The sequence below is a fragment of the Chrysemys picta genome, chromosome 14 (assembly GCF_011386835.1).
Source record: "Chrysemys picta bellii isolate R12L10 chromosome 14, ASM1138683v2, whole genome shotgun sequence".
Classification (NCBI taxonomy): Eukaryota; Metazoa; Chordata; order Testudines; family Emydidae; genus Chrysemys; species Chrysemys picta.
In genome coordinates, this window is record NC_088804.1 from 36,864,351 (window position 1) to 36,891,153 (window position 26,803).

Genomic DNA, 26,803 nt, shown 5'->3' on the forward strand with positions numbered 1-26,803 from the left:
GTTTAGGCTCCTAAATGCTTCTATCCCTTTTGAAAATGAGATTTAGACTCCTAAATTAGTTAGGTGTTGCAGGGCCAAATACAGTGATGGAGCACCATGGAACAACAGTTATACGCACCTAGGAGTTACTGCCCTTCATCATTCAAAGACCTTTACCATAGCCTAGGATAAGGGTTGTGATTTAAAATAAAAAAAAAAAAAAAAAAAAAAAAAGTGGAGATATCCTATCTCCTAGAACTGGAAGGGACTTTGAAAGGTCATTGAGTCCAGCCCCCTGCCTTCACTAGCAGGACCAAGTACTGATTTTTGCCCCAGATTCCTAAGTGGCCCTCTCAAGGATTGAACTTATAACTCTGGGTTTAGGAGGCCAATGCTCAAACAACTGAGCTATCCCTCCCCCACAACATACAGCATACTGCTGGCCAGTAGATAAGGTGCACAATTTTTTTGGTGAGAGGGAGGCATTATTAAAACCCAGAACAACAATGAAAACCTAAGAGGAGATGTTTTCATTGCTAGCTCATTCCTTTCTACATCCTTGCACTGGAATGCCTTGGGCTTGACAGACAAGACCAGGGGGACAAAATACTCACTTGCAAATGGACTGCTTGTTTTGTACACTGGCATGTTCAGTTTCTGCACGCCATGTCTACAGCTTAGCAGATTTAGATGAAATCTCAGGGGAAAACTTCCTAACTGCAAGAACAGTAGGACAATGGACAGACTGCCGAGGGAGGCTGTAGAATCTCCTTCACTGTGGTTTACAAAAGGAGGCTGGAGCCATCTGTCTTGGATGGTTTAGATACAACAAATCCTACATCTTGGCAGAGGGGTTAGACTAGAGGGGCCTTTGGCCCCTTCTACCCATAAGATTCTATGTAATTACAGAACTTGGGAGTTTCATTTCCATACAAAAGCTATTGCTGAAACACTTCTTGGAACATCACGCCATCTATAAGTTTGCTCTCTTCGTTAAAGTTACACTTGCTGATGTATGAGGCGTTTTTTTTGAACTGCTAAAATATAAAGCAGTTTTCTTTCTCTTTGTTTAAACAGGGTGGAGAGGGCTGGGCTGGGCAAGGTTAGTGTGGCAGAATACAACTTTTGCAATACATAAGCATTCTGTCAGCAATTACAACATCCAAAGTTCCTTATTCACTTACCAGGAAGTGCCTTGTGTCAGCATCGTCTTGCTGGGCAAGTCTGTAAATAGATTCTCCTTCAGAACACTCACTCAGAGCACCACCCTGTTCCATTTCTCTCTCCCCCACCAACCACCTTCACCTTATATGATCTGATCTAAAGATAAAAAGGCCCAGTTCCTCAAAGGTTACAAATCACAGGACTTCAATGCAGTCAAATGCTACGCTGATTTACAGCAGGATGTTGCCCAACATGAATTTCCTGGACAATACCAGCCCTAGTTCCAACAAAGACAAGTCAGCTCTTCAGATATTAAGTTTTTGGTGAAGAGCAGTTTTCTGCAAATCACTTAACAAAATTAAATAAAACCAACCCACCACAATAGCTATTCTTTGGTGACAATAGCCTCCACTTGTTCCTGCTTACCATAAACTATGAACTGGCTCTGGTTTGCTTAAAAACTGCAAAAAAAAAAAAAAAAATCCCATAGATAACTTACCAAACTTCTTCTAAAAGATTCTAAAAATGCAGCAATCTCTGGGGTGGAACCCAGAAGCTATTTTAACAGCGCTCAGTCACACTACACAATCGTCTAGTACAGACAGAGAATAATAGCTAATTGAAATTGCTGGGGAAATTTCAGGAGGCAGGATGTAAAATAAAACTGTTACAGAAAGAACCAAATACATTTATTAATTGATCTTGTACAGCGGTTCTGTTACATATCATTTAAAATGATTATAAAAACATTCAGAGAAGAAAACAATTGTGTAAAAAGTTCAGTATAATTAACATGCTCAAAATTCTGTGTTGAGTAAAGACTCTGGACCCTAACTTGATCATTTAGATAAACACACAATATTAGCTTAGTCTTCCCAACCTATACTGATGAATAGGTACCACATATACGCTAACCATTATTATGGGTAGGGTACAAAATGCATAGATGATTACTAGGGTCTACAGCAGGAGGGATTTGTCCATGTTCCCTTTTCAACAATAATTTTATATATAGTAATCATGAATACCACCAACTTCTCACATTATAAAGTGAAGACATAAATACAAGCTAATTTGAATGTCCTACTTTGGCACCCAATGAAGAAGCATCAGATAGCTAAGGGTACACCAGAAAATACTTTCAGGGTGGCATTAGAGTTGATTGGACCCTGATCATATACACTGTTAAAGTATATTTTATGCACCATGCAGTGTCAACAGTGAACACCTAGACCCTTTATATGACAATGAATCCAGTGTAATACAAAGATGCTTTGATGTGATCTTCTGCTTTACTGGGAGAAAGATTCCTCAGTCATACATATCAATAAAGAGATCAGTACTGATTTTCAATTCCCCATGTCACTTGCTGGGGCGAAAATTCTAGTTCTCAGTAGAAGTGGGTTTGTTTGGCGAGTAAATTACATAGCTGGAGGGTTAGCAATACTCAAAGTACTGAAATACTGATAGCTATGAATGGATTCTAGTAGAAAAAAGCCCTGAATGTGACTGATTGATTGTAGTTACTCACCAGCACAGACGAGTGTTGTAAATAACAGAGAAGGAGCTAAACAGAGGTCAAAATATTTTTTTAAAAATTAGTGATCACTGATTTCATTGTAACAAAATCTGTAATAAGACATTAACTCTAACATTTGTATAGGTTTTTAGTTGTATGGCTCCTTATGACGTAATCGCGCACTCCAGTCTCAAGCGAGACTACCTCTGATGGCATTTTCCAAGAGAATTTCCATCGACATCAATGGGAGTTATGCCTGAGTAAGAACCACAGGACTGGACCCACTGATAGAAGTCTTTGTGGTTGAATCCCTGAATGGCTGTTTTACAAAGGGCCAAATTCTGTGCTGGCTTATTAATTAAGTGAAACTTCACTCAAATGAAGTCTAGCAAAAGTCAGTGCAGAAGTGGATGCAGTCTATCCAGAGTTCTATGTTTCTGTGTACAATCTATATACCATAATTTACTGAAAAGCGGAGCTTAGAAACAGATCCTAATTTGAAGCAGCTTTTACAGCAACAACGCAAATGAAGCACACCCTTTATAAAGACTGAACTGGACTGTTCTACAGATCCCATTTTAAAATGTTAACAACTTGTGCGCTACATAGACATTTAAATAATGAAGCCGATTTCATTGCATGCAAGGAATTATTTTCAGCTGAGATATCAAAAGCTTGTTTGACATCTTTGAAATTCTATATACAGAAAAAGTTAATACTCCATGTGACTAAGCAGCAATAATAATATTTGTACTTAATATCTGCATGCAGAGAGGAAAATGAACCTATTGCAAATGCTATTACATTTATTTCCAGCTACAACCAGGACTTAGACAGCTATCTGAATTCCCACTCTTCCAAAAGAAACCATCTGCAGTCATGACATCTTCCTGGACCTAACTATTACGCTAGTACTCTTTACCCTGTATTTTTGTTTCAGCTAATTATACAAGTGGAAACAGATGACAAAATATCCTGTCCAAGAAATATCAGCACTTGATGGGATCAGGCAGAACAATCCAAGTCACATGGGTCATCTTAGTTGTCACCATCATCTTCAGTCTGCTCTCGCAAACCATCGCTCTGACGACTTTTTCCAGACATTTCTAACAAGGCGTGAGCCTCGGGGTCTGTATCCAGGATGCTCTTCTTACCCTTTATCTTAAACAAAATCGAAAAGGCAATTTAAAATGTCATCACAAATGTCAACAAGGTCAAGTCACAAGTAAATTAAGCTTGAATATCCATAAGCTGCTTGTTCGGCTTTAAAGATTGTTATGATGATTTCCCAGGTGCATGTAAACGGAAAAGATTCACTAGGACATACCAACTACTTTGCGCCGCTCCAGTGACACAAGACAGCTGTAAGGTTGGCTTAGCAGGCCAGTTTACTGTTTATGGTTGCTTTGGGTCACAAACCAGACAGAATATACTGGTTAATCTGACCCAATATTTCAAGTGCAGACGTGAACTTTTAAGTGATTCAACTACAATTTGACAGTCTTCCTAAAAGACTAGTTCTGTTTCTATTTCCAGACGTGTGCGCACTGTATAGCCTCTGGGCATGTTTACAGAATGTGAAAAGAAAATATCAGCTGCGTAAAATAGACAATGTAACACACACACACACCTGAGGAAAATTTACTGTACAAAGACAGATTTCCCAACCTGGCCTCAGGAGCAGAGAAACTTTCATACAAGTTTATTTATGCATGTCTTAGGCAATAAGACCTTCCCCACTTGTTCTTATTGAAACCAAGCCCCACAGAGATTTCCTGCATCCCTGACTGAATTATGGCTCTCTTGATTCCCTTCTCTTTAACACCCGAAATAATCCCAACTCCCTCTTTGATATTTACATGCTTCAAATATATAGCATCATAGAGTTATTTTAAAGGATTACAATAGCACAGCCAATGTTTCATACAGACAGCTGCAGTAGTCGTGGTTTGCTCCATTTATGCCTCTTGTTCCAGTTGGCATATGTACTTTATGTGTTTTAAATTGCAGAAAGTATTTAGCTGCCATAGCAATGGGTGCTAGGACAAAAAAGTCAACATATTTAAAACATCGTAGAAATATGTTAAATATATTCTCTGTTGTATGTTTCTACACATGTAGGTTAATTTTGCCAGCTTTTGAAACACTGTATTCACTTACCACTGCGCTTTTTGGGAGATCTCCCACTGCCCACACCTCCATGGCATCTATTGTAAAGTTTTCATTAGCTGACAGCTGAGGACTGTTATAGGTGGTACAGCTAGGTTTCGCTCTGCTGTGTCCATTCCCATAGTTACTGTCTATCCAGAGCCCAAAGTAATCATGCTGTCCTCCCATGCCCTGTGAAATAAATCATCACATTAAATACTTATTAAACACACATAAACCAGAAACTAGGCCAAGGCTCAGGGGTAGACTGTAAGTTGCTAGTTTCAGTATTTATGGCCAAATTTCCAAAGCTGGTAAAATGGGGCATTTCAAATCAGCTTGTGTTTACATATCCAAATTGAACCTTTGTGTGTGCAAACTATCTGTACAATACCCACCTTGCAGGTCCTACAGGAGCATGACAATTCTGCAGCCACATCAGCTGTACCTTGCTTTGGAAATGTAACCCGCTATGTAGTCTAACAGCTACTGTTTGTTTGACAACATGCCCATTTTAACAAGGCGATACCCATTTTAGCCAAGACTTTCCCATTTAAAGCAACAAGTACAATTTGATGTGACTTTCTTTAAAGCAAGATTTCACTGGGATGCAGTGATTACTGAAGTAACTACTGAGGCAATGCTGACACATTCTGTCTTAAAACATTTGCCTGCTTGTTTAAAATAACTGAAATCCACCATGGTGCTGAGGACTCATGCAAAGTCCTCTCCACCTGTAAGACCCCGAACAGAGAACTTCCGGGGGTAGTCACACAGAGACAGACTGTACAACCCTTGTACATAGTTTTTGATGGGGGTTTCTTTATGCCAGCCATGCATAAACCAGCGTGGAGCGTGGCAGTGAGAAGAGATTAAGGATGAGTCATATGGATCTTCAATTACGCAGGTCTTGGGAATCTAACACCAAGTAAATGGTGTGGACATGTGCCACCAACTCTTCCAGCCAATAGGATGGAGTGGCAGCATCCGGAGGGCTGCATGCCAATGTTGAATGTTGTTCCCAACCTGAGGATGAATTCCACTCCTTAATTCCCCCAGAAACTTCACCTGTGCAAAGCCAAGTTACTTGGGTTAGAAATGCATGAAATGGATTTTACCCTAAACAGTTTACTGTTTAAATATGAACATCAGCTGTAAATAATCAGCTAAACTGGCATCTTTACTCTGAATGAAAACGTATTAAGGTGAGAAATCCTCACAGTAAAAGCGCTGAGCTAATACACAAGGAGAAAACTTCCTTTAAGAATCATAGCACATGAAATATGTCAGCTTAAAAAGGCAGAAACAAATACACAAGACACTTTCAAAGACCAGCCACGAATCTGATTTCCAAACTGTCATTTCTTAGTACTTACGAGTCCATTTGGCATAGTTTGCTGCCCATGATTCAAATACATGTAGTGGTCATTGTATCCAGTGTCCGTGTACACCGCGAGAGAGGGAGAAACGGAAAACAAAAAGCATCTGTTGTCACCTATAAATTGCAGCAGCGTAAAGTGTCGGAGACAAAACAATGGACAAAGTGTGACTTACTTATGAATAGGACAGGAAAGCAAGATCCCAAAAAGCAGCAGCAAAACGGTTCAGAAACAGCGCTGATATGTCAACAGTGCCAGTACTGATGCTTCGTCAAGACACATAGCCAGAGTCTGTTCTCTGTTATAGCTACACAGCACCACAGACATCAATGGGATTGCATGGCTATAAATGAGGGCAGAATCTAGGGATCCTGGGTATGTTTGATTACAATGTAAGGACCGGGCTACCCACAAAACATGCACGGGTTCACCTACATAGTTTTTAAATCCATTTAGTTGGAGCAGTGCAAACCCCTATGTGTGGACACTCTTGGTTCTATCTACAACTGGGATGTATCAATTCAGCTTGATCGACGTAAAAAACACTTTTAGTTAAGCATGATGCAAGTTTTGTATGTAGATTAGGCCTAAGGGTCTGATGCTTCAGCGCCTTGCACCTCTTATTTGCACCTGTATAAGCGAAGTGTAAAATGCCATCTAAGCAGCATGTAGCATATTACCTTTATCTTGCACAGGTGTGTTTACACACAGTACAAGACACTGGCAAATCAGGGCCTACATTTTCACAAATTAGGCCCCAATTCAGCAAAGTATGTGCTTAAGTACTTTGCCAAATCAAGACCTCAGCTAACATTTCCCCTTGAGTTTAAGAAACTCAGAACTAACAATGTGAAACAATATCTTGGATAATGCCCTACTGAACAGTTGGCAAGGGACCCAGACTGAAAGGTTAATTAAAACCATAACTTTTTACAAATGAGTAATATGGAGTAAAATGAGCAAATATGTAATTTAGGGAGTTATATTAATAAATGAGAATGTTCAGCAGGGTAAGCTATCTATTAAGTCAATGCAACAGAGTTTCTACTCTCACAAATCAATTTTCTCTGCAAAATTTCACAAGGATTTTTATCAAATCTCATTTTTCCTGTCTAATTTATCAGGTCAAGGAGTGCTTGATTCAATATCTACAAGTTAAAAAGTGTCCCCTGCAATAAGATGCCACCGGTTTCTGTAACCCGTCTGCCACAACTGTTTTCTAAGGGAGAACATGCGCCTGACGAAGTGGATATTCACCCACGAAAGTTTATGCTCCAATACATCTGTTAGTCTATAAGGTGCCACAGGACTCTCTGTTGCTGTTCTCTAAGAGCAAATGCTAAAGAACTGTTGCAAGAATTCTCACCAGAAAAAAACTGTGATAATGCGCGAGGCAAGCTGCATTTGAAAAGAAAATAACTTGGCCATTTAAAATTCTTCAAATCCTCTCCTCTCAAATTCCAACCAACCCAAAGGCACTCATTAACCCACATGATTAGCAACTGGCCTGGCAATATATTTTGTAAATTAACCTGCTGGAGTGAGAGAAACACAAAAATCATATTCAAATGTTACCTTGCATATATTTTTTCTTCAGTTACTACTTCAAAAGCTAAAGTCCCCTCTGCCCAAGTTTTGTAAAGGGAAAATAAAGGGTTCGGCTAGCATGAGTGAGAGCTTTTAGATCCAAGGGGAACCCCTTGTTGCTGTATTTTAAACAGGAACAGAAATATCCATCTAGTCATATACAGAAATATCCATCTGTTAGATGTAAGACCAATTCTGCTGAGCTTCAGCAATGGCATTCCGGTGACACAGAGCAGAATTTGGCTGTGTGTGTGTGTGTGTGTGTGTGTGTGTGTGTGTGTGTGTGTGTGTGTGTGTGTGTGTGTGTGTGTGTGTGTGTGTGTGGTATTTTTTACTATGTAAAGCAACAGCCAAACAAATGTAAGACCGCCATCTAGTGGACATTTATTTTAATCTATTACATAATGAAGTTTGGTGGGCCACATTCTTCTCTCATTTACACCAATGGAGCTCCATGGGTAGAACTGCAAAGATCATTTGTTCTAGGGTATTTATTCTGTGGTCAGTAAGTCCTGTGGGTTTAACAATTGTCAATGAATAACAGATACAAACTGTAAAGCAACCATCAGTATTGGGTCCGAGTTCACAATAAGGCAGAGGAACTTGCCAGGTTTTTACCAACATACCGAATGATAATTTCATTTTGAATGTAAGGAAGCATTTCCTACATTTTAGAGAAGCATAATATGTGTTATCCCAGTAAAATTCCTGAGTTCGGGAAGTGGATATAGAAAGGTATTCCTGCTAAACAACATGGAATGCAAAAGATACCGATGAGCCACACATCAACGACCAGTGTGGCTACATTCTGCTCTTGTAAGAGCATCAACCTAGCAGGTGAAGAGACATTTTCTAAGGGAATCAATAAATGAAAGAAAAAATGGTTTGATTAAACTGTGTTTTGTAAGGGTTCATCTACTGGATGTTGTCTTACCAATATTATGGGCAACTCTGTATATGAGAAAACAGAAAATAGGGAGTGGAGAAGAACTACAGGGTCAACAAATTATTCTTCCACTGAGACAGATAAGCTTTTGAAATTAAGTCAAAAGATAGCCACATGTTAAAATTTGGAAGAGAACAGATTCAACGGTCTTGCAAGAGTTCCTTCCCCTTCGCTCCCTTGATAAAGTCTTCATTAACACATGCCATGCTGCTACTCTAAGCCATGAGATTTTTGCAGAAAAATAAAGAAATTCTTACCTTGAAATTGTGGTTTAGCATCCCATGATTGTGATGCAAACCCACCAAAGATATATCCATCCGAGTCCTTTAAGACCAATATACAGGGACCCTTGTTTACGATTTGCCCACACAGCTGTGAAAAACTTTCTCCGTGAACCCGAGAAGAAAACAAAAGCCTCCACTTGAGCTGTAGCTCCGAGGGTAGCTGGGAGTTGATGTATATGATGGATGGGATGTCCAGAAAACTAACAAATCTTCTTCCTTTGATGCCCTTGCATTCTGGAACCAAATTGACTAGGTCTTCAGCGTGATCTGGGAGCGAATGCAGGACAAGGAGCCCCTGCCTGACAATAACACTGAGGAAAGTAGAGATCTGTGGAACTTGGAACACCCAGTTCTCAATGGTACTTTGATCACACATGGCATCCATCAGAGGCGGTCCCACGAGTTTCTTCCCATCTACATAATGAACAGGTTAACACAAGGTAGCTTGTACATTTCTCACAAGGAATCTGCAAAGCTGCTTATAGCATCCAAGTCTATATCTTCCCCTAAGTATATAATTACCTGCCTTCTAATTTTTTACAGTGGAAACACTTAGTCACATTTGTTCATTATTTGAATATTAAACTGCATATGGAAGGAGCTAATACTGTCCGCAAGATTCAGTAAACATATGCGTTGGAAAGGGGCATAGCGCTTGGTAACTTGGGACAGCCTCTAGCTGTGTTGGAAAGATGGTTGAGAAATATGATGTCTCAGTTATAACGGATCAGATGGCTTTTAAAAGATGAAAGATCTAATACCGTAGCATAGCAAAGCATGATCTTGTTCATCCAGCAGAAGCAAAGACTGCCATAAATGGATATAAATGCACCAAAATACCGATCAACTGAAAGCCAAGTAATTCTACAATGGTGACGAGGCCTAATGAGATAAAACACATAGCTATAAATCTGCATGACTACAAATTAGATTGAAATCCAAACTGCTCCTGGATTCCATCAGGAAGTGTAGGTGGATAATTAAAATCCCCAGATCTGAATTCAACCCTCTCGTTTTGGTTCTTGATCTGAATTTCTAACTCCGGGTCAGAGAGAGCAAATATCTTACAAGAACAGCTGACTCTGCAAGATTTGCACCATTTTGGCATAAATTATTTCAGTATTTTCACTGCTCACCTTCAAGTTTCAGTTCTGATAACAGCTGAGAAACCAGAGCCTTTACTCCACTGGCAGGATCTTGAGTCTCCTCCAGATTCCAGCCCTTCAGCAGATTCCTGTAGCTCAGTACGTGAACTACAGAGGTGATCAGATCCTCTGTGAACTTAAAGGGCATAACATTGCCATTACAACCTTAATTCCATATTTAAAAGAAAATCGCCAAGAAGACCACAGAGCACCCCACAAGGGCATTAATCGGTGCTTATCGCAGTGGTCTGGGTGATATGGACGTCATTGACGTATGTAAATGTTATGAATAACACCTGTCTGCTATAGTTAAATTTCATAAATAATCATAGTTCGCATTTGTTAAACACCCTTCCCCCAATGATCTCAAGTATAAACCTTAATTCTCAAACATCCTTCCATGGTATAGTAACTATTAAACAACTTTTACCGATGGGTAAACTGAGAAGAAACAGAGGGTCAGGCAGTGTAATTTACAATCTAGCCCACACTGGGGGTGAAGTGGAGCTACACTGCCCCCAGAGGAACTTGCGAGTGCTCGGGCTGCATCATCCCGTTTGTTTGTGAAGCTTGTTCTCCCTTTGGGCTACTCTACACCCCCTTTAGGTGTGTGAACCCTGCGTGTGCCTCGAGGGAGCAGTCTATATGCTCCTCCCAGTGCAGCCACTGACTCTTGAGACAGGTTGACGGGGGGCAGAGAGGAAAAAGCTTACGTACTTCCATCCCCACAGCACACCTGCACTACTGCCATACGCAATCTGGCCCTAAAATGATTTGCCCAAGGTCAGAGTGAGTGAGTGGCTGAGCTAGGAAAAGAGCCCAGGAGTCCTGAATCCCAGCCCGGGGCTCTAACCACTTCCTCCCCAAAACATTTAAGAAAACAAAAAACAAACTACACACAAATGATTTTTTTCCTTTACCTCTTGGATTTGTTTTCCCTTCACAGGCCCTTCGGTACTAGATATCATTCTCATTATTATGCTACTCTTCTCCTCTACGTTGCCTTTTAAAAGGGCTGACATAAAAATTATGAACTGCTCCTTAACAATCTGTTCACTTGACTCAGGTGACTTCCCAGTCAGGTCAATACTTTTCATTCCATTGTATAGCCTAGAGGTCATTTGCTCTGGTAATGCTTCCTGGACATGGGCCTGTCAGAGAAAGAAGAGTTAAGGACAGATTTTTTACTAGGAAGAACAAGACTTCTATACGCAGCTAAAACAGTCCAGCTGATCTGTGCTTAGGTGTACTGGTTAAGAACTGAATATCCCACTATCTAATATATATTAGAGTGAAACCTTCATGGAAGATCACTTCTCAAAGAGGCAGTCCCCATCTTCATCAACTACTTTATAGTATCCCCAAGGTTTCCAGCAGAATTTTGTAAGACCTTTAGTTATTTAGAAATTAATAGGCCAGGGGTTCAAAACAAACAGGAAGTACTTCTTCACACAACACACAGTCAACCCGTGGAACCTGTTGCCAGGGGATGTTGTGAAGGCCAAAGGTATAACCGTGCTAAAAAAAGAATTAGATAAGTTCATGGAGGATAGGTCCATCAATTGCTATTTAGCCAAGATGGTCAGGGATACAACCCCATGCTTTGGGAGTTCCTAAACCTCCAACTGCCAGAAGTTGGGACTGGAAGACAGGGGCTGGATCGCTCAAAAATGCCCTGTTCTGTTCATTCCCTCTGAAGCATCTGGCACAGGCCACTCCCAGAGACAGGATACTGGCCTGGATGGACCACTGGTCTGACCCAGTATGGCCGTTCTTATGTAAAAGACAGGGTCATTTTATAGTAACTATCTTAAGCTAAAACTTGTAAAAAGTTGAAAACATGCAAGTGAAGGATTTCCGTAAGAAAACACCATTTCAAAGATCTGTGGCTCAGTTAGTCAGACCAAAGTTTTGAATGTATTATGTCAATTTTTCTTTTTGGAAATATAGCTCACAAATGCATTTAAAGAAATAAGTAAGTGAAATTTCCCCCCGTCTAATTTTGCCTCTTAGAAACCAAATGCAGACAAGATAATTAACTCTGAAAAGTAACTAGAATGCATGTATAGTAACTACCTTTAGAAGGATTTTTACTCTGCAGAGCAATATTCATTCAATTCAATCATTGGGCCAAATCTAGTTCACCTTACTCATGTAAAGAGTCCACTGACTCTGGACAATAGAAATCAAAGGGACTGATCATGAGAGTAAAATGAGTAAGATTTGGATTACTGTCTAATTTCTATACAGCTTCATACAATATATCATAGACATAGAATATTAAAGGAGATCTCTGGCTCTTGACTTGAGAAGCTTTCACAGTATATAACTAAAATATACAAAATATATTCATACACTAAAACAGAATGTGATTACATAGCATAACACAGAGGTGAGCAAACTATGGCCCGCGGGTCGCTGGCAGCCTGCGGGATCTTTTTATCCAGCCCTTGAGCTCTGGCCGGGGGAGCGGGGCCAAGGGCTTGCTGCGCTCTGCCCGGCACTCCGGCCAGGGAAGCGGGGCCGGGGCCTTGCCACGCTCTGCCCAGCGCTACCAGCCCCCGCCTCAGTGATGAGCAGTTCATTTTGAGCACCATCTTCCGGGAAGATTCTTCTGGCACGCTAAACGCCACATTGCACAGGTATGACTTCACCACCCCTACACAGCAGCGTGCCAAATCCCCTCCCAGTTTCCTATGGCCCCACCCTCGAGAGCCTCGAGTGGAGGGAAACCGCCCAGGGGCCGCAGCTGCTCCCGTCCTAACTCGGGTGCCTCCGCATGTGGCACAGCTGCCTTGGTGTCACACTGCCAGCAGGGCCCCTAGGAGTCCCTGGTACCACCCCGTGGAGCCCCCCGCGCAACACCCCTCATAAGTCCTCTCGCCACACCGCGGTAACATCCCTTACTATATACAAACTTTTAATGAATACAACAGTGCAAACAGAACTCAAAGTACAACAGTAAGAAAATTTTTGGGGGGGAGGCTGGGGCATAAAGTTACAGGTGAATTTACACCTGCCTCTTCTTGTCCACATGGGTTCTGGGATAGAGCGCCATGGCTCAAAATTGTCAGGGGCACTGACGCCCGACAAATCCAGGCTAGAGAGAGGGCCCAGTTTTTTCACAGTGCCTGCCATCTTGTAAAACAGCAGTTTGAAATAAGGGCAGCAGTTAGGATTTTCTTTTCCCTTTCAAAAATGAGCACTGCTAAAAAGAAAAAAAAGAAAGAAAAGTGGACAGTGAGTGTCGGGTTTTCAACAAAGAATGGAACGCAAAATATTTTTTCACAAACGTGAAGTCGAAGGCTGTATGCCTGATGTCAGGAGAGCATTGCGGTATGTAAGGAGTACAATTTGAATCGCCATTTTTCAACGAAACATCCTAATGATGGCAGCAATTTAACAACTGAGGAAAGGGCAAGAAAAGCTGAGAAACTCACCACGAACTTAAAAACTCAGCAAAATATTTATGTGCGACGAGCTGCAGTTCAGGAAGCCACTACAAAGGCAAGTTATATTCTGGCGTTTAAAATAAAATAAGCCTTTTGCTGAAGGGGAGTTTTTGAAAGATGCATGGTTGATGTTGCTGGCATGCTGTGCCCAGAATACCAAAACATGTTTGAGAACATTAGTTTGTCACGAAGAACTGTTACTTGCCGTGTAGAAGTGATTAATGAACATTTGGCTTCTGAGTTGAACAAGAAAGCACAGGGCTTTACGTTGTTTCCGTTAGCTCTCGATGACAGCACTGACATTAAGGACACAGCAGTTACTGATTTTTGTCAGAGGAATTGAGGACAAATTTGAAATCACAGAGGAATTTTGGAATCAATGAAAGGCACAACTAAGGGATCGGATTTATACGAGAGGGTGTCTGGGTGCCTTGGACATCTGAAGCTCCCCTGGAGTAAACTGGCAAACATAACCACAGATGTATCACCAAATTTAACTGGGAAAAATGTAGGACTTTTCAAAAGAATTCAGGACAAAGTAAAAGAAGACGACCCTGATAAAGAGGTGATTTTTCTCTATTGTATTATACATCAGGAGGCCCTCTGCAAAAATGTCCTGGACATTGATCATGTTGTTTGCACAGTAGTGAAAATAGTGAACTACATAAGAGCAAGGGGACTTAATCATCAGCAATTCATTTCCCTTCTTGAAGACAATGACGCCGAACACCCTGACTTACTTTATCATACAAATGTCCACTGGCTTAGCCTAGGAAAGATATTGCAGCAAGTGTGGGAGCTCAGATTCACACTTTTCTGGAGATGCAGAGGAAAGAAAATGATTTCCCTGAATTAAAGAATTCAAACTGGGTGTACGACCTCGCTTTTGGTGTGGCTACCTTGGCACATTTAAATGAACTTAATGTAAACCTGCAAGGAAATAATGTGTTTGTACCCAAATTGTATTCTAGTGTGACAGCTTTCAAAGCTTAGTCTTGTTTTCAAAACAAATTCAGGATAAAGTGTTCGCTTACTTTCCAACAGTGAAATATTTGGGAGTGTCACCAGAGCAGAGAGAAAAGTACAGCAAAATTTTGAGTGACTTGCACAGAGAATTTTCTCATCGACTCTCTGACTTTGAGAAGATAGAGAAGACACTGGAGCTAGTGTCATGCCCACAGTCATTTGACTACAAGAAAGCCCCACAAGAATTACAACTGGAGCTCATTGATCTCCAGTGCGATTCCACTTTGAAGGAAAAGTACAATTCAGAAAAACTGGACGAGTTTTATGCCTCCTTGAGTGAAACAAAGCTCCCAAATATCCGCAAGGTGGCACAGAAAATCCTTGTTTTGTTCGGCTCCACCTATGTGTGAGAACAAACATTTTCCCTGCTGAATTACAACAAATCTCGCTACAGATCCCAGTTAACTGACCAGCATCTCAGCTCAGTATTGTGGATTTCCACAACGAGAATGACACCGGACTCTGATGCCATTTTAAAAAAGGGTGACCAGCTGCATTGTTCACATTAATCAAAGAGGGCGTGGAAAGGGGTTACGTTTAGTTTAATTATTGTAATACATTGTTATGATGGTATATTTATAATAGTAAGTCAAGTTTTATGTTTATTTCCACTAAAATGTATCTTTATTAATTAGAGGTTATTTGAATATCTCTGAATTGCTAATTTCATGAGCATTCATAGCCCGCCATACAATTTCCATACCCAGATGTGGCCCTCAGGCCAAAAAGTTTGCCCTCCCCTGGCATAACACCTACCGGAGAGTATGTAAAGCACTGCACATAATATGTTCAATACCTTCAGCCTAATTCATCTCTCATTTACACTGGTGTAAAACAGCAATAACTTCACCGCAGGCAATGTACTTACACTGGTGTAAAAGCGTCAGAGATCAGAATCAGGTCCCTTCAGTGCAGTGCCCTTCCTAGTCGTCCCTGTGAAATAAATGGCCACACTGCTGTGGACATCAATGAAAGCTGGACCACACGCTATATGTACAGCAAAGCCAATATGTAGGGCTCAATCCCACTCCCACTGACGCCAATGGTAAAACTCCCATTGATTTCAGCCGGAGCAGAACTGGAACCCACAGTCTTAGGGCAGGTATACACTAAGGCTTAAGTACACCCTCCCTCCCCCTCGCGACGCAAGTTACAGCAACCCAAGTGCTGTCCACACTGACACTATGCCAACGGGAAAGCGCTCTCCTGTTGGCGTAGAGCATCTTCACCAGACGCGCTACAGTGGTGCAGCTGCATTGGTGCGCCAGTGTAGAGCTTCTAGGGTAGACCCGCCCTTAGACATTATAGCCTATTATATCAAGAGAGGGACTGACACTTAGGGTACTGGTACGTTCAAGAGGTTTTCTAAAAGTGCCATAGGATCTTGAAGTGAGACAAGTAGCAGGAACTTATGCCATGTCTACACTATCGGTGCTAGAGTGTACAGCTGCAGGGCTGCCGTATACGCGTATACACTACACCTGATTGTACAGCTGCAGGGTTGCCGTATGCCACTCTCTAGCACCAATGGAAGGAGCTTTTCCATCGATATAGGTAATCCACTTCCCCGAGCAGTGGTAACTAGCTCGACAGAAGAATTTTTCCATTGACCTAGCTGTGTCTACACCAGGCGTTGGGGGGGCTTAATTACACCACTCAGGAGTATACATTTTTCCCATCCATGGGTGACGCATCTAGGTTGATGTAAATTTTAAGTGGAGTTCAGGGCTTAGCTAAACATCTTGCCTGAAGGCTGTCGCACCTTCACAGTGCAAAATTATTTGCTTCCCAGCTCCCTTCACCACCATTACTACTGCATTGTTTTGTCACACTGGTAGATATGACATTTATTAGATTTGAATTTTTTTCCAAAAGGATGCCTAATAAACATTTAAAATAAATGTACACCTTTGTTTGTATTTGGAATCCTTTTCTAGAATGGTATGAAGAGAACTAATTACATTAAATTACAAGGGCCATGGATCTCTTGAGAAGACACAAAATAGCAATGTCTGTTGTAACCTTCACCGTGTCCATTCATTATTATTATTTGTACTATGGTAACATCTAAAACTTTATTGTGCTAAGCAGTGTAAAAATGAAAAGTGAATAACAGTTGCTGTCCCGAACAGCTTTGGCACCGATTTTTAAAGGAAGCTAGGTGCTTTTGAAAAATCACACTTGGCATCTATCTACATTTTTAGGTGTTAAATACCTTTAAAAAACTGGCCCTTACAATCTAAGGGTAGATCTACACTTACGGCAGCATGTAGAGTACAGACACTGCATGCTCAGCTAGCATGAGTTTAAAGAGCAGTGTACAGTGCGAGGCACAGCTTAGGCGAGTAGAGTAGAAGCATGCCAGAACCTTAGGGTAGATACCCTACACGGCTCTCTTCATGCCCCAAGCAGTGCATGCCACATCTACACTGCTATTGTTAGCAATGTAGTGTTCCTCTGGCTCCCCTCTGCTATAGCCAATCCCCATCGCAGCGAAGATTCTGGCCACGGGAAGATACTCTGGCAGAGGAGAAGCAGTGGGAAGAGGCTCCAGGAGCTTCCCGCTGCTGGAGACTGTCCCAGCCACCTTCCCCCTGGCAGAGCCTTTCACTGCTGCATGTAGCTACACATTCCCTAAATGTCGCCGCCAGCGTGGACAAGGACTACACTGATAATATAGTCCAAAGGGTAGCTGGGAAAACAGAGGCATAGAGAGGGGATGTTCCTTGCCTAAGTTCACAGCGCAAGTTAGTGTCAGAGCTGGGAAGATAAACTAGGTCTCTTGGCTCCCAGTCCAGTATCCTAGTCACTAAACCGTATGCCCCTTTTCATTGAGCTCTTATTTAACGGATCCTATTCTGTAGTGTATATTAAAATACACTTTTAATATTACTTCAGTTTAGACATTTAACTGCTGTCACACTAAAGTTGTCAAATGCTACAAAAAAAATTTTCCTCCTTTTACTTGATTAGAAAATTAATGCAAAGTTAATCACAGAGTGTAATATATGTTAATTTGCTAAAACAGACAGCCTTGGCTTAATCACGCAAAATTAAATGTTCTCACTTCAGCACAAGGGTGAAGATTAGTGGCTGTGAGTGCAGTCAAGAATGACATAACCAAACATGATCTATTTATGTTACAACTTGCCAAGAAATTCTGTAAATTACAACACACCCATAAATTCTGGATAAGAAAAATATTCTCTCCATTTGTTGGCTTCTGCAAAACACATTCATATTGCTGCTAAGATACATCAGAATCAGACCTGTTGTTTATTCAGTTGGGTGCAACTAAAGAGATATTGAGTACAAATAAACCTCATTTATTAATAATCTTGAACTGTAAGAAAAAAATTAAATATATCCTTCCCCCTCAAAAAAAAAAATTTAATATGCAATTAAAATGCAATAACACCTAAAATTAACTACCCATGAATCTCTATTTCTTCTCTAGAAAACTATTCAATAAATTACATTACAGACATGTTAAGCATGACAGATTTTCTTGCCTTTAACATTGCCAGGGTTACAGCTTTTCTGGTAGCTTTTCCAATCTTTACTCCTCCGGATCTATCTGACCCAGATAAGGTATCAAATACTCCATCTATATCTGTCTTTTCCTCAGGAAGAAACCTTGAAAGGTGGTTCTCGTAGCAACTGCTTTCCACATTTCCCATTTTTTCAAAAAAGTGATGGAATCCTATGATGAAGAAGAAAGGAAAAAAGGATAAAAGCATGGGAAAAACAAGTAATTTGGGGGGGAAAATACCTCAATACTGAATAGAAAAAACTCACATATATGTGCAAGTTTTGTGAAGGGCGGGGGGGGGGGGACAATCAAATTAGTCATAAAATATCGCCATTAGGACTCTATGAAAGCAGAGATTCAACACACTTGAAGAAAAATGTGAACATTAAACATGATTTAAAAAAAACAATATGTAGTGTAAGTTGCACACTGAGCCCACCCTTTCTACCAATACAAACATAATTTAGGGCTTATCAAATGGAAAAAACAATATGATTTAATGATTAAATCAGCTTCAATGGAGTTAATGTAAAACTGTGAGTTGGAATACATCAGTAAATGCAAGAGAACAAGTTGGTTATGGAATCTTTATGACTGATTATGCTATTTCTTTCTGATGGGTTTATGGACTGAAGCCGACTTACCCCGCTGTAGGGACGGCGGCAAAATCGACCTCTGCGGCTTCCCGTCGACGGCGCTTACTTCCACCTCCGCTGGTAGAGTAAGAGCATCGATTCGGGGATCGATTGTCGCGTCCCAACGGGACACAATAAATCGATCCCAAGAGGTCGATTTCTACCCACCGATTCAGGCGGGTAGTGTAGACCCAGCCAGAATCTCATTTCCAAAAGGCACCAGACAGAGGGTCTGACCAGGAAGTGTGTCAGAGATCCACAGATGGTGGCTAGAGTCTACCCAGTGACCAGGAGGAGCTCAAAAGCACACAGGCCCAGCATGTGGGAACAAATACAGCAGCCAGGTGTGTATCCAGTAGGGGGAACTTTACCAGGGCTCTGACACCTATCAAGGGATTCATTTTCACCCTGCATGCCCATTAAAGCTAATGGTGTGTACATAAAAATATCAAGGTGGCAGACTCTGAAACATTCAGTCATCTAATCCCATCAACCTGAAATGACAAAAATAATGATTAAAAAACAAAAACAAAACAAAAAAAACCCCAGACCAAATGTTAGTCTACATCCCCTAGACCAGTTTCTGATCTCAGTTATTCAAGAATATACTTGGAGTGAATCTACTCATCTCGGAGCCTCCAGATTTACATCAGCGTCACCGAATTCAAAGCCTAGTCTAAATTTCATTAAAGATGTGTTTTATTCATTTTTAAGCATTTCATTAACCTTCTTTAAGACAAAATGAAATGTATGCAAGGATCAATAACCACACAGAAGTGCCTGCACCCAACACATCCCAGTACTATTCACTGATTTGTGTTAAAATGCTCAGCCACATCCTCTACTGGTGGTATAAATGTGTTTTTAAACCAACAGCAAAACATCAATTCTTTTTATCAAGCGAGGTCTCCTGATGGAAATACTAATTCATGACCAGCGTATGAAAACGATGAATTAGGTCAAGACATTACTACAGAGTGCAGGTCTCTTAAGACAGCCTAAGAGAAGGTATCAAGAGTGACAGAAATAGGACATCTTTGATGTAAAAGACCTAAAAATCTATTCCTCTTGGGGTATATACTGCAGACCGAATTCTCCATTCCCCTACAAGCTCTGGATGCTGCTCCGGAGGTGTAAAAGAATCATAAAAGGTACTGGATCTGCCCACTGGGAAAGAACTTTACATAGAGGTTTCCTTGGCTAACATATAGCCGACATAACCAGCTCTTTGCCATCTTCCTTCACAGCCACCATCATAAGCAACATGCTGGAAGTAGGGGGTTAATCTAAGGGCTGCTTTGCTCCAGCTACCCTCAGTTGCCTCAACAGCCACTAAGGGGCCACAGCCACTAAGGGGCACAGTCACGAGGCTGTCCTAAGTAGGTTGTGAGTGGGATGCCTCACAGTATAAAGAGAAACACAGTGGGTGAGGAAATATCTTCTCTTAGTCCACTACAAGATACTACCTTACCCACATTGGCTCTCCAATATCCTGGGACCAACATGGCTACAACAATCATGGTCTGGAGAGGTGAAAAGGCAGCTTAAAGCTACCTTTCCTGTACCTCCATTCTGTTTCTCTGTTGAGCATAGTTCAGCCAGGACACTCAATTGGGCTCTGCATATTTTACAAGATTTGCTAACGTCCATTTAGTTTTTAAAAAGGTATTGGGTATTCTATCTGGAAATCCTGGACGCCCCATCATCTCAGGCATTGGCACCCTGACAGCAGGATTGTCTGGCCATGTAGACTCCCTCCTCAGGCCCTACGCTACCAGCACTCCTAGCTATCTTCGAGACACCACTGACTTCCTGAGGAAACTACAATCCATTAGAGATCTTCCTGAAAACACCATCCTAGCCACTATGGATGTAGAAGCCCTCTACACCAATATTCCACACAAAGATGGACTACAAGCCGTCAGGAACAGTATCCCTGATAATGTCACAGCAAACCTGGTGGCTGAACTTTGTACCTTTTGTCCTCACCCATAACTATTTCACATTTGGGGACAATGTGTACCTTCAAATCAGCGGCACTGCTCTGGGTACCTGCATGGCCCCACAGTATGCCAACATTTTTATGGTTGACTTAGAACAACGCTTCCTCAGCTCTTGTCCCCTAACGCCCCTACTCTACTTGCGCTACATTGATGACATCTTCTTCATCTGGACCCATGGAAAAGAAGCCCTTGAGGAATTCCATCATGATTTCAACAATTTCCACCCCACCATCAACCTCAGTCTGGACCAGTCCACACAAGAGATCCACTTCCTGGACACTACAGTACTAATAAACGATGGCCACATAAACACCACCCTATACCAGAAACCTATTGACTGCTATACTTACCTACATGCCTCCAGCTTTCATCCAGACCACACCACTTGATCCATTGTCTACAGCCAAGCTCTACAATAGAATCGCATTTGCTCCAACCCCTCAGACAGAGACAAACACCTATAAGATCTCTATCAAGCATTCTTACAAATACAATACCCAACTGTTGAAGTGAAAAAACAGATTGACAGAGCCAGAAGAGTACCCAGAAGTCACCTACTACAGGACAGGGCCAACAAAGAAAGTAACAGAACGGCACTAGCCATCACCTTCAGCCCCCAACTAAAACCTCTCCAGCGCACCATCAAGGATCTACAACCTATCCTGAAGGACGATCCATCACTCTCACAGATGGGAGACAGGCCAGTCCTTGCTTACAGACAGCCCACAAACCTGAAGCAAATACTCACCAGCAACCACACAACAAAAACACTAACCCAGGAACCTATCCTTGCAACAAAGCCCACTGCCAACTCTGTCCACATATCTATTCAGGGGATACCATCATAGGACCTAATCACATCAGCAACATTATCAGAGGCTCGTTCACCTGCATATCTACCAATATGTGATATATGCCATCATGTGCCAGCAATGCCCCTCTGCTATGTACATTGGCCAAACCGGACAATCTCTACGTAAAAGAATAAATGGACACAAATCAGACATCAAGAATTATAACATTCAAAAACTAGTTGGAGAACACTTCAATCTCCCTGGCCACTTGATTACAGACCTAAAAGTCGCAATATTACAAAAAAAACCCTTCAAAAACAGAGTCCAACGAGAGACTGATGAATTGGAATTAATTTACAAATTGGATACCATTAAATTAGGCTTGAATAAAGACTGGGAATGGATGGGCCATTACACAAAGTAAAACTATTTCCCCATGCTTATTTCCCCCCCACCCCCACCCCACACACAGTTCCTCATATCTCCTTGTCAATTGCCGGAAATGGACCATTTTCATTACCACTACAAACAATTATTTTTCTCTCCTGCTGATAAAAGCTCACCTTAACTGATCACTCCCCTTATAGTGTGTATGGTAACACCCACTGTTTCATGTTCTCTCTGTGTATATATATATATATATTCATACTGTATTTTCCACTACATGCATCCGATGAAGTGGGCTGTAGCCCACGAAAGCTTATGCTCAAATAAATTTGTTAGTCTCTAAGGTGCCACAAGTACTCCTGTTCTTTAAGGCTGCCAACAAACCTTCTTCACCCATGCTAATTTAGATATGTTTTTTCAAAGTTTACAAACCCTTCTTGGCTTCTCTAGAATCAAAACTCACCCTCCCGGCTGCCACCACCACCCTTTTCACCCTTCTTATTGGAGAACTCTGCAATCTAAGAAGTCATCTATCTACAATGCGGTGGAATCAACAAACTACCAAAGCTTTACCTGTACATTCCCCCTCCCCAAGCTACCTTTCCATACAAACACACAAAGTTAAATATCAACAACTTCTAGCAGACAAGCCACAGGGAGATAGTAAAGGAAGGAAATTCAACTTGAGATGATTTCCCAGGCCTAATTTCTAGTGCTGCTGAATTCATTGTGAGGTGGTGTTAGCTAGATATTTGAGGCAAAATTGAAAATATGCTGTGACGGGATCCCCGGGGTGCAGCCTGGGATTGTGGGACCACTGTGCCCCCTTATCTCTCTCCAGCCTCGGCTGTCTCTCATAATGCCTTGCTCGTGACCAGCACCAAACCCCTCCAGGTGCTGTTAACACTCAGCACAACCACATGTGGAGACCCAACACCCAGCTAGATTGCATGAATGCTCCCAGAGCCACTCATGAATCACACAGAAAAAGAGCCAAATCTCCCCAGCTCCCAACACTGTACCTCAGGAATATACCATCTTGCACTGCTCAAGACGAGCAATGCAGATTTATTAATTGGTTCACCACTTCATCAATGGAAAGTGGATATACACAAGCCTTTGCAAAACCTGAGCAGATTTGCCACACACTTCATACAAAATCACTGGTAAAAATAAACAGTAAAACAAATGTATTGACTGCAAAAGAGAGATTTTAAGTGAAATTAAGCGATAGGCAAAAAGTCAGAGTTAGTTACCCAAAGAAATCAAATATAAGCACACAGTCTAAACCAGGGGTCGGCAACGTTTGGCACACGGCTCGTCAGGGTAAGCACCCTAGTGGGCCGGGCTAGTTTATTTACCTGCTGACGCGGCAGGTTCGGCCGATCGCGGCCCCCACTGGCCGCGGTTCACCGTCCCGGGCCAATGGGGGTGGCGGGAAGCCGCGGCCAGCACATCCCTCGCCCGCGCTGCTTCCCGCCGCCCCCATTGGCCCTGGAGGGCGAACCGCAGCCAGTGGGGCCCGCGATCGGCCGAACCTGCCGCGTCAGCAGGTAAATAAACTGGCCTGGCCCGCTAGGGTGCTTACCCTGGCGAGCAGCGTGCCAAACGTTGCCGTCCCCTGGTCTAAACTCTCAATCTAATTAGACTGGGCAACATCTAGATTAAGCAGTTTTCTCACCCCACTGGATATTGCAGTTCATTGTACACAGATTTTACCCTTGAAATCTGAGCCAGTCTCCTCAGTTGGAGTCTTCAGAGTGTCCTTGTTGCTTGCAGCATAGGTGGGTGAAGGAGAAAGGCCAAGCATGGGCCCCCTGTGTTTGGTTTTATACCCTCAGTCCATGCGCTTAGAAAACCCAAGTCCAGACATGTCTGGGTGGGCATTGCTTAGTCTCCAGGCAAGGTTGAGCAATTCCCCTGGTGTGGCCTCATGCACATGAGTCACTACATTGTAGCTCCCTTACTGGACAATGGTTGTTGATAGGTTGTTTGACACCCTGCCCCAGTGTTGGTTACTTTTCTTATTGTTGCCTCTGGGGAGCTAATATCTGGCTGATTCCCCAACTTACAGAATGTTTTAGTGACAACCATACAACACAATTCTCATAACTTCATATACATTAATGATATACATATATGTAGAGTTACCAGATAGCATCTGTGAAAAAACGGGACAGGGGATGGGAGATAATAGGCGTCTATATAAGAAAAAGTCCCAAAAAATGGGACTGTCCCTTTAAAAATTGGACATCTGGTCACCCTACATATATGGATACAGAAATGACTTTCAGCAGATCATAACCTTTCCCGATACATATAAGGTAAGGTAAGAGCACGATTATATAAAAATGAGGAATATGGGGGTTCCAGGACACTCCCCCATGGTACAGAATATCACAAACGCACACTAGAAAACAAATCCTGGCCCCACTCCTTCCATGGCTGCAGCAGAACTGATGAAGTTCTACTTTACGGAGAGCAGAAGAGCGGTAGGACCACACATGGGGGTTTGCATTCCCCATATGCTGTAGAACTGAATTCTGGATGGGCTCCCTGTACGCCACAGTGCAAGGGTTCATGTGGGAGGGGTAAAGAGACTCATGTCCATAAGAAGATGCTGGGTGGACAGGGGTGGGATGGACTGGAGATGGGCTGCTGCCCTGTGTGCTGGGGCAGTTCAGCCTGCACCCAAGCAAACTCAAGGCTTTTCAGAAAATCCAACAAACTGCAGGCTAGCAGCTGTTGGGACAAGGATCCTTAAGCAGATCCACTAGCCACTCCTGCCTGGGCTACTGAGCCTGGAGGAGGATTCCCTGCCCACCGCCCCCATCCCCTGCAGATCTCCCTGTGCACTGCCTGGTCACTCAAATTCTGAGCAAGGGCTGAGACTCGGCCCTATGGAAGCACTCAAGAATTTCAAACAGATTTACTGTCCTGTCCTAACAGCTGCTGGGCAGGGGCTTCCTGAAAGGTCTCACACTGAGGCCACCCTTGGGTGCAGGCTGCACAACCCCAGCCAAGGGCAGCACCTGCCACTGCCCAGCTAGCACCTTCCAATGGACATGAGTAGGCCTGGAAGAATCAGAATGTTATCGGGAAACGTTGATTTCACTGGGCAAACAGCCAATAAACATTCCCCTGGATGATGATCAAAATGAACAGATGGGCAAAGCCATCTGCTTTGAGAACGCTGCTTGGGAACGTCTTAGAGCTTTATGTAAGGATATTTATTTTATGTATTCTGACGTTGACAATGTGTGTTTTAATGGTTCAAAAGCTTTGACTTTGTGACTCTCAATACTGCTGTCATTAACGAGTTACGGCCTGTGCCCGCCCCCCATCTCACACCTGTGAACATTTGAAATCGATTAAAAAAAAAAATGCTTAAAAATAAGCATCACTGTTATAAAAAAAAAACAACAGTGATGTTTTGCCAGGTCTAAAGCATCACCTCCGAGCCCCAGGCCAATAATCCCTGCGCCCTAGCAACAGGAACATGAACCACTCCTCATTCATGCCATGAACTCTCCCCTCCTCATTAGCTAGTTAGGGTATTGCTAAGGCACGGGCCACCAATGCAGCCAGGGGCTAGCATCTAGGGCCCCCATCATGAATATGCTTTGTATTACTGGGCCAATCCCTGTGTTGTACCCTTATACTGCCAGGCCAGTCCATGTTTCATAGGCCCTGTACTGCCGGGCCAGTCCATGTTTCATAGGCCCTGTACTGCCGGGCCAGTCCATGTTTCATAGGCCCTGTACTGCGGAGTCAGCCCGTGTGTCATAGGCCCCGTACTGCGGAGTCAGCCCGTGTGTCATAGGCCCCGTACTGAGCCAATCTCAGTCATATTAATAATTAGCCCTGGTTCTACACGCCAACTAATTAATATGCACAGGTCGGCTTACGAATATACGTGAGCCATCCCTCGTTAATAGGCGCGCCCTCTACCCAGGGTCACGCTATGCAGCGTATCCCCTGATCCGCATTAACGGACACCAGATGTCATTAACGTTCATGACCGTTAGGAATAGTTACGAGGGCTCCTAATTCATAATATGATCCCGTCGTAATTATTATTCATGACCACGCCCCTTCATTAATATTCACAGACCCCCTCGTCCCCGATTCTCCTCCCCTCACCTGGCCGCGGCTGCGCTGGACCGCTCTCGGTCGCTCCCCGGCGTCTCTCCGCAGCGGCCGCCTCACTCCCGGTCCCGAACGGCAGCGAATGACGTGCTCGCCCCTCTGCCTAGACTGAGCGTGAGGGGGGCGGGCCCGAGGCCTGACAGATGGGTCGTTCCGCTAATAGGAGGGCGGCTCAGGGTAGGGTCCCAGTATCAGGCAACAACGAATCCTCCGTGGGGTGGGATTTGCGGCTTTGCGGGCTGAAGCGTGACGTCAGGCGGGTGGGCGGGTCGCTACGGCAGGGTTTATCCCAAGATGGCCGCTCCCGGCCACGCCCCTTTACGTCATCGCTAAAGTCCGCAGTGATTTGAGATGGGGGAGTCTGGTGCTGACTAGGAGAGGGAGGCCCACCACCCCCTGCCGGGCCAGCCATGTGTCATAGGCCCTCTACTGCCGGGCCAGCCATGTCTCATAGCCCTGTACTGCGGGGTCAAGCCGTGTGTCATAGGCCCTGTACTGCCGAGCCAGCCATGTCTCATAGCCCTGTACTGCAGAGTCAGCCCGTGTGTCATAGGCCCTGTACTGCCAGGCCAGCCATGTCTCATAGCCCTGTACTGCGGGGTCAGCCCGTGTGTCATAGGCCCTGTACTGCCAGGCCAGCCATGTGTCATAGCCCTGTACTGCGGAGTCAGCCC

The 26,803-nt window shown here is 43.0% G+C and overlaps 1 protein-coding gene across 4 annotated transcripts; it reads right to left on the reverse strand.

The window, feature by feature from the left end:
• Nucleotides 1-1,810: 1,810 nt before the first annotated feature.
• Nucleotides 1,811-26,395, reverse strand: MEAK7 (MTOR associated protein, eak-7 homolog). Of its 4 annotated transcripts, none has more exons than XM_005292297.5 (8): nt 26,124-26,395; nt 18,142-18,332; nt 11,072-11,302; nt 10,143-10,287; nt 8,980-9,420; nt 6,187-6,305; nt 4,823-5,002; nt 1,811-3,823 (listed from the first exon to the last, which is right to left on the reverse strand). In XM_005292297.5, the coding sequence occupies exons 2-8, from the start codon at nt 18,307-18,309 to the stop codon at nt 3,701-3,703; spliced, it is 1,407 nt and encodes a 468-aa protein (XP_005292354.1). In that variant the 5' UTR covers nt 18,310-18,332; nt 26,124-26,395; the 3' UTR covers nt 1,811-3,700. The 4 variants fall into 4 exon arrangements, 3 of the variants coding, with proteins under 3 accessions (XP_005292354.1, XP_065423353.1, XP_065423354.1); XM_065567281.1 differs by lacking the exon at nt 26,124-26,395 and adding an exon at nt 23,700-23,875; XM_065567282.1 differs by lacking the exon at nt 26,124-26,395 and adding an exon at nt 23,662-23,698.
• Nucleotides 26,396-26,803: the final 408 nt, after the last annotated feature.

Bases quoted from the DNA above. Each gene is read 5' to 3' on its own strand.
- MEAK7 (XM_065567281.1), bottom strand. From the start codon at position 23,790: ATGCTTGGCCTTTCTCCTTCACCCACCTATGCTGCAAGCAACAAGGAC. The intron at 10,288-11,071 runs GTAAAGGAAAAA...ATGCCCTTTAAG, and splicing joins AGGGAAAACAAATCCAAGAG to TTCACAGAGGATCTGATCAC. The intron at 6,306-8,979 runs GTAAGAATTTCT...TGCAATTTATAG, and splicing joins TGCTAAACCACAATTTCAAG to GTGACAACAGATGCTTTTTG.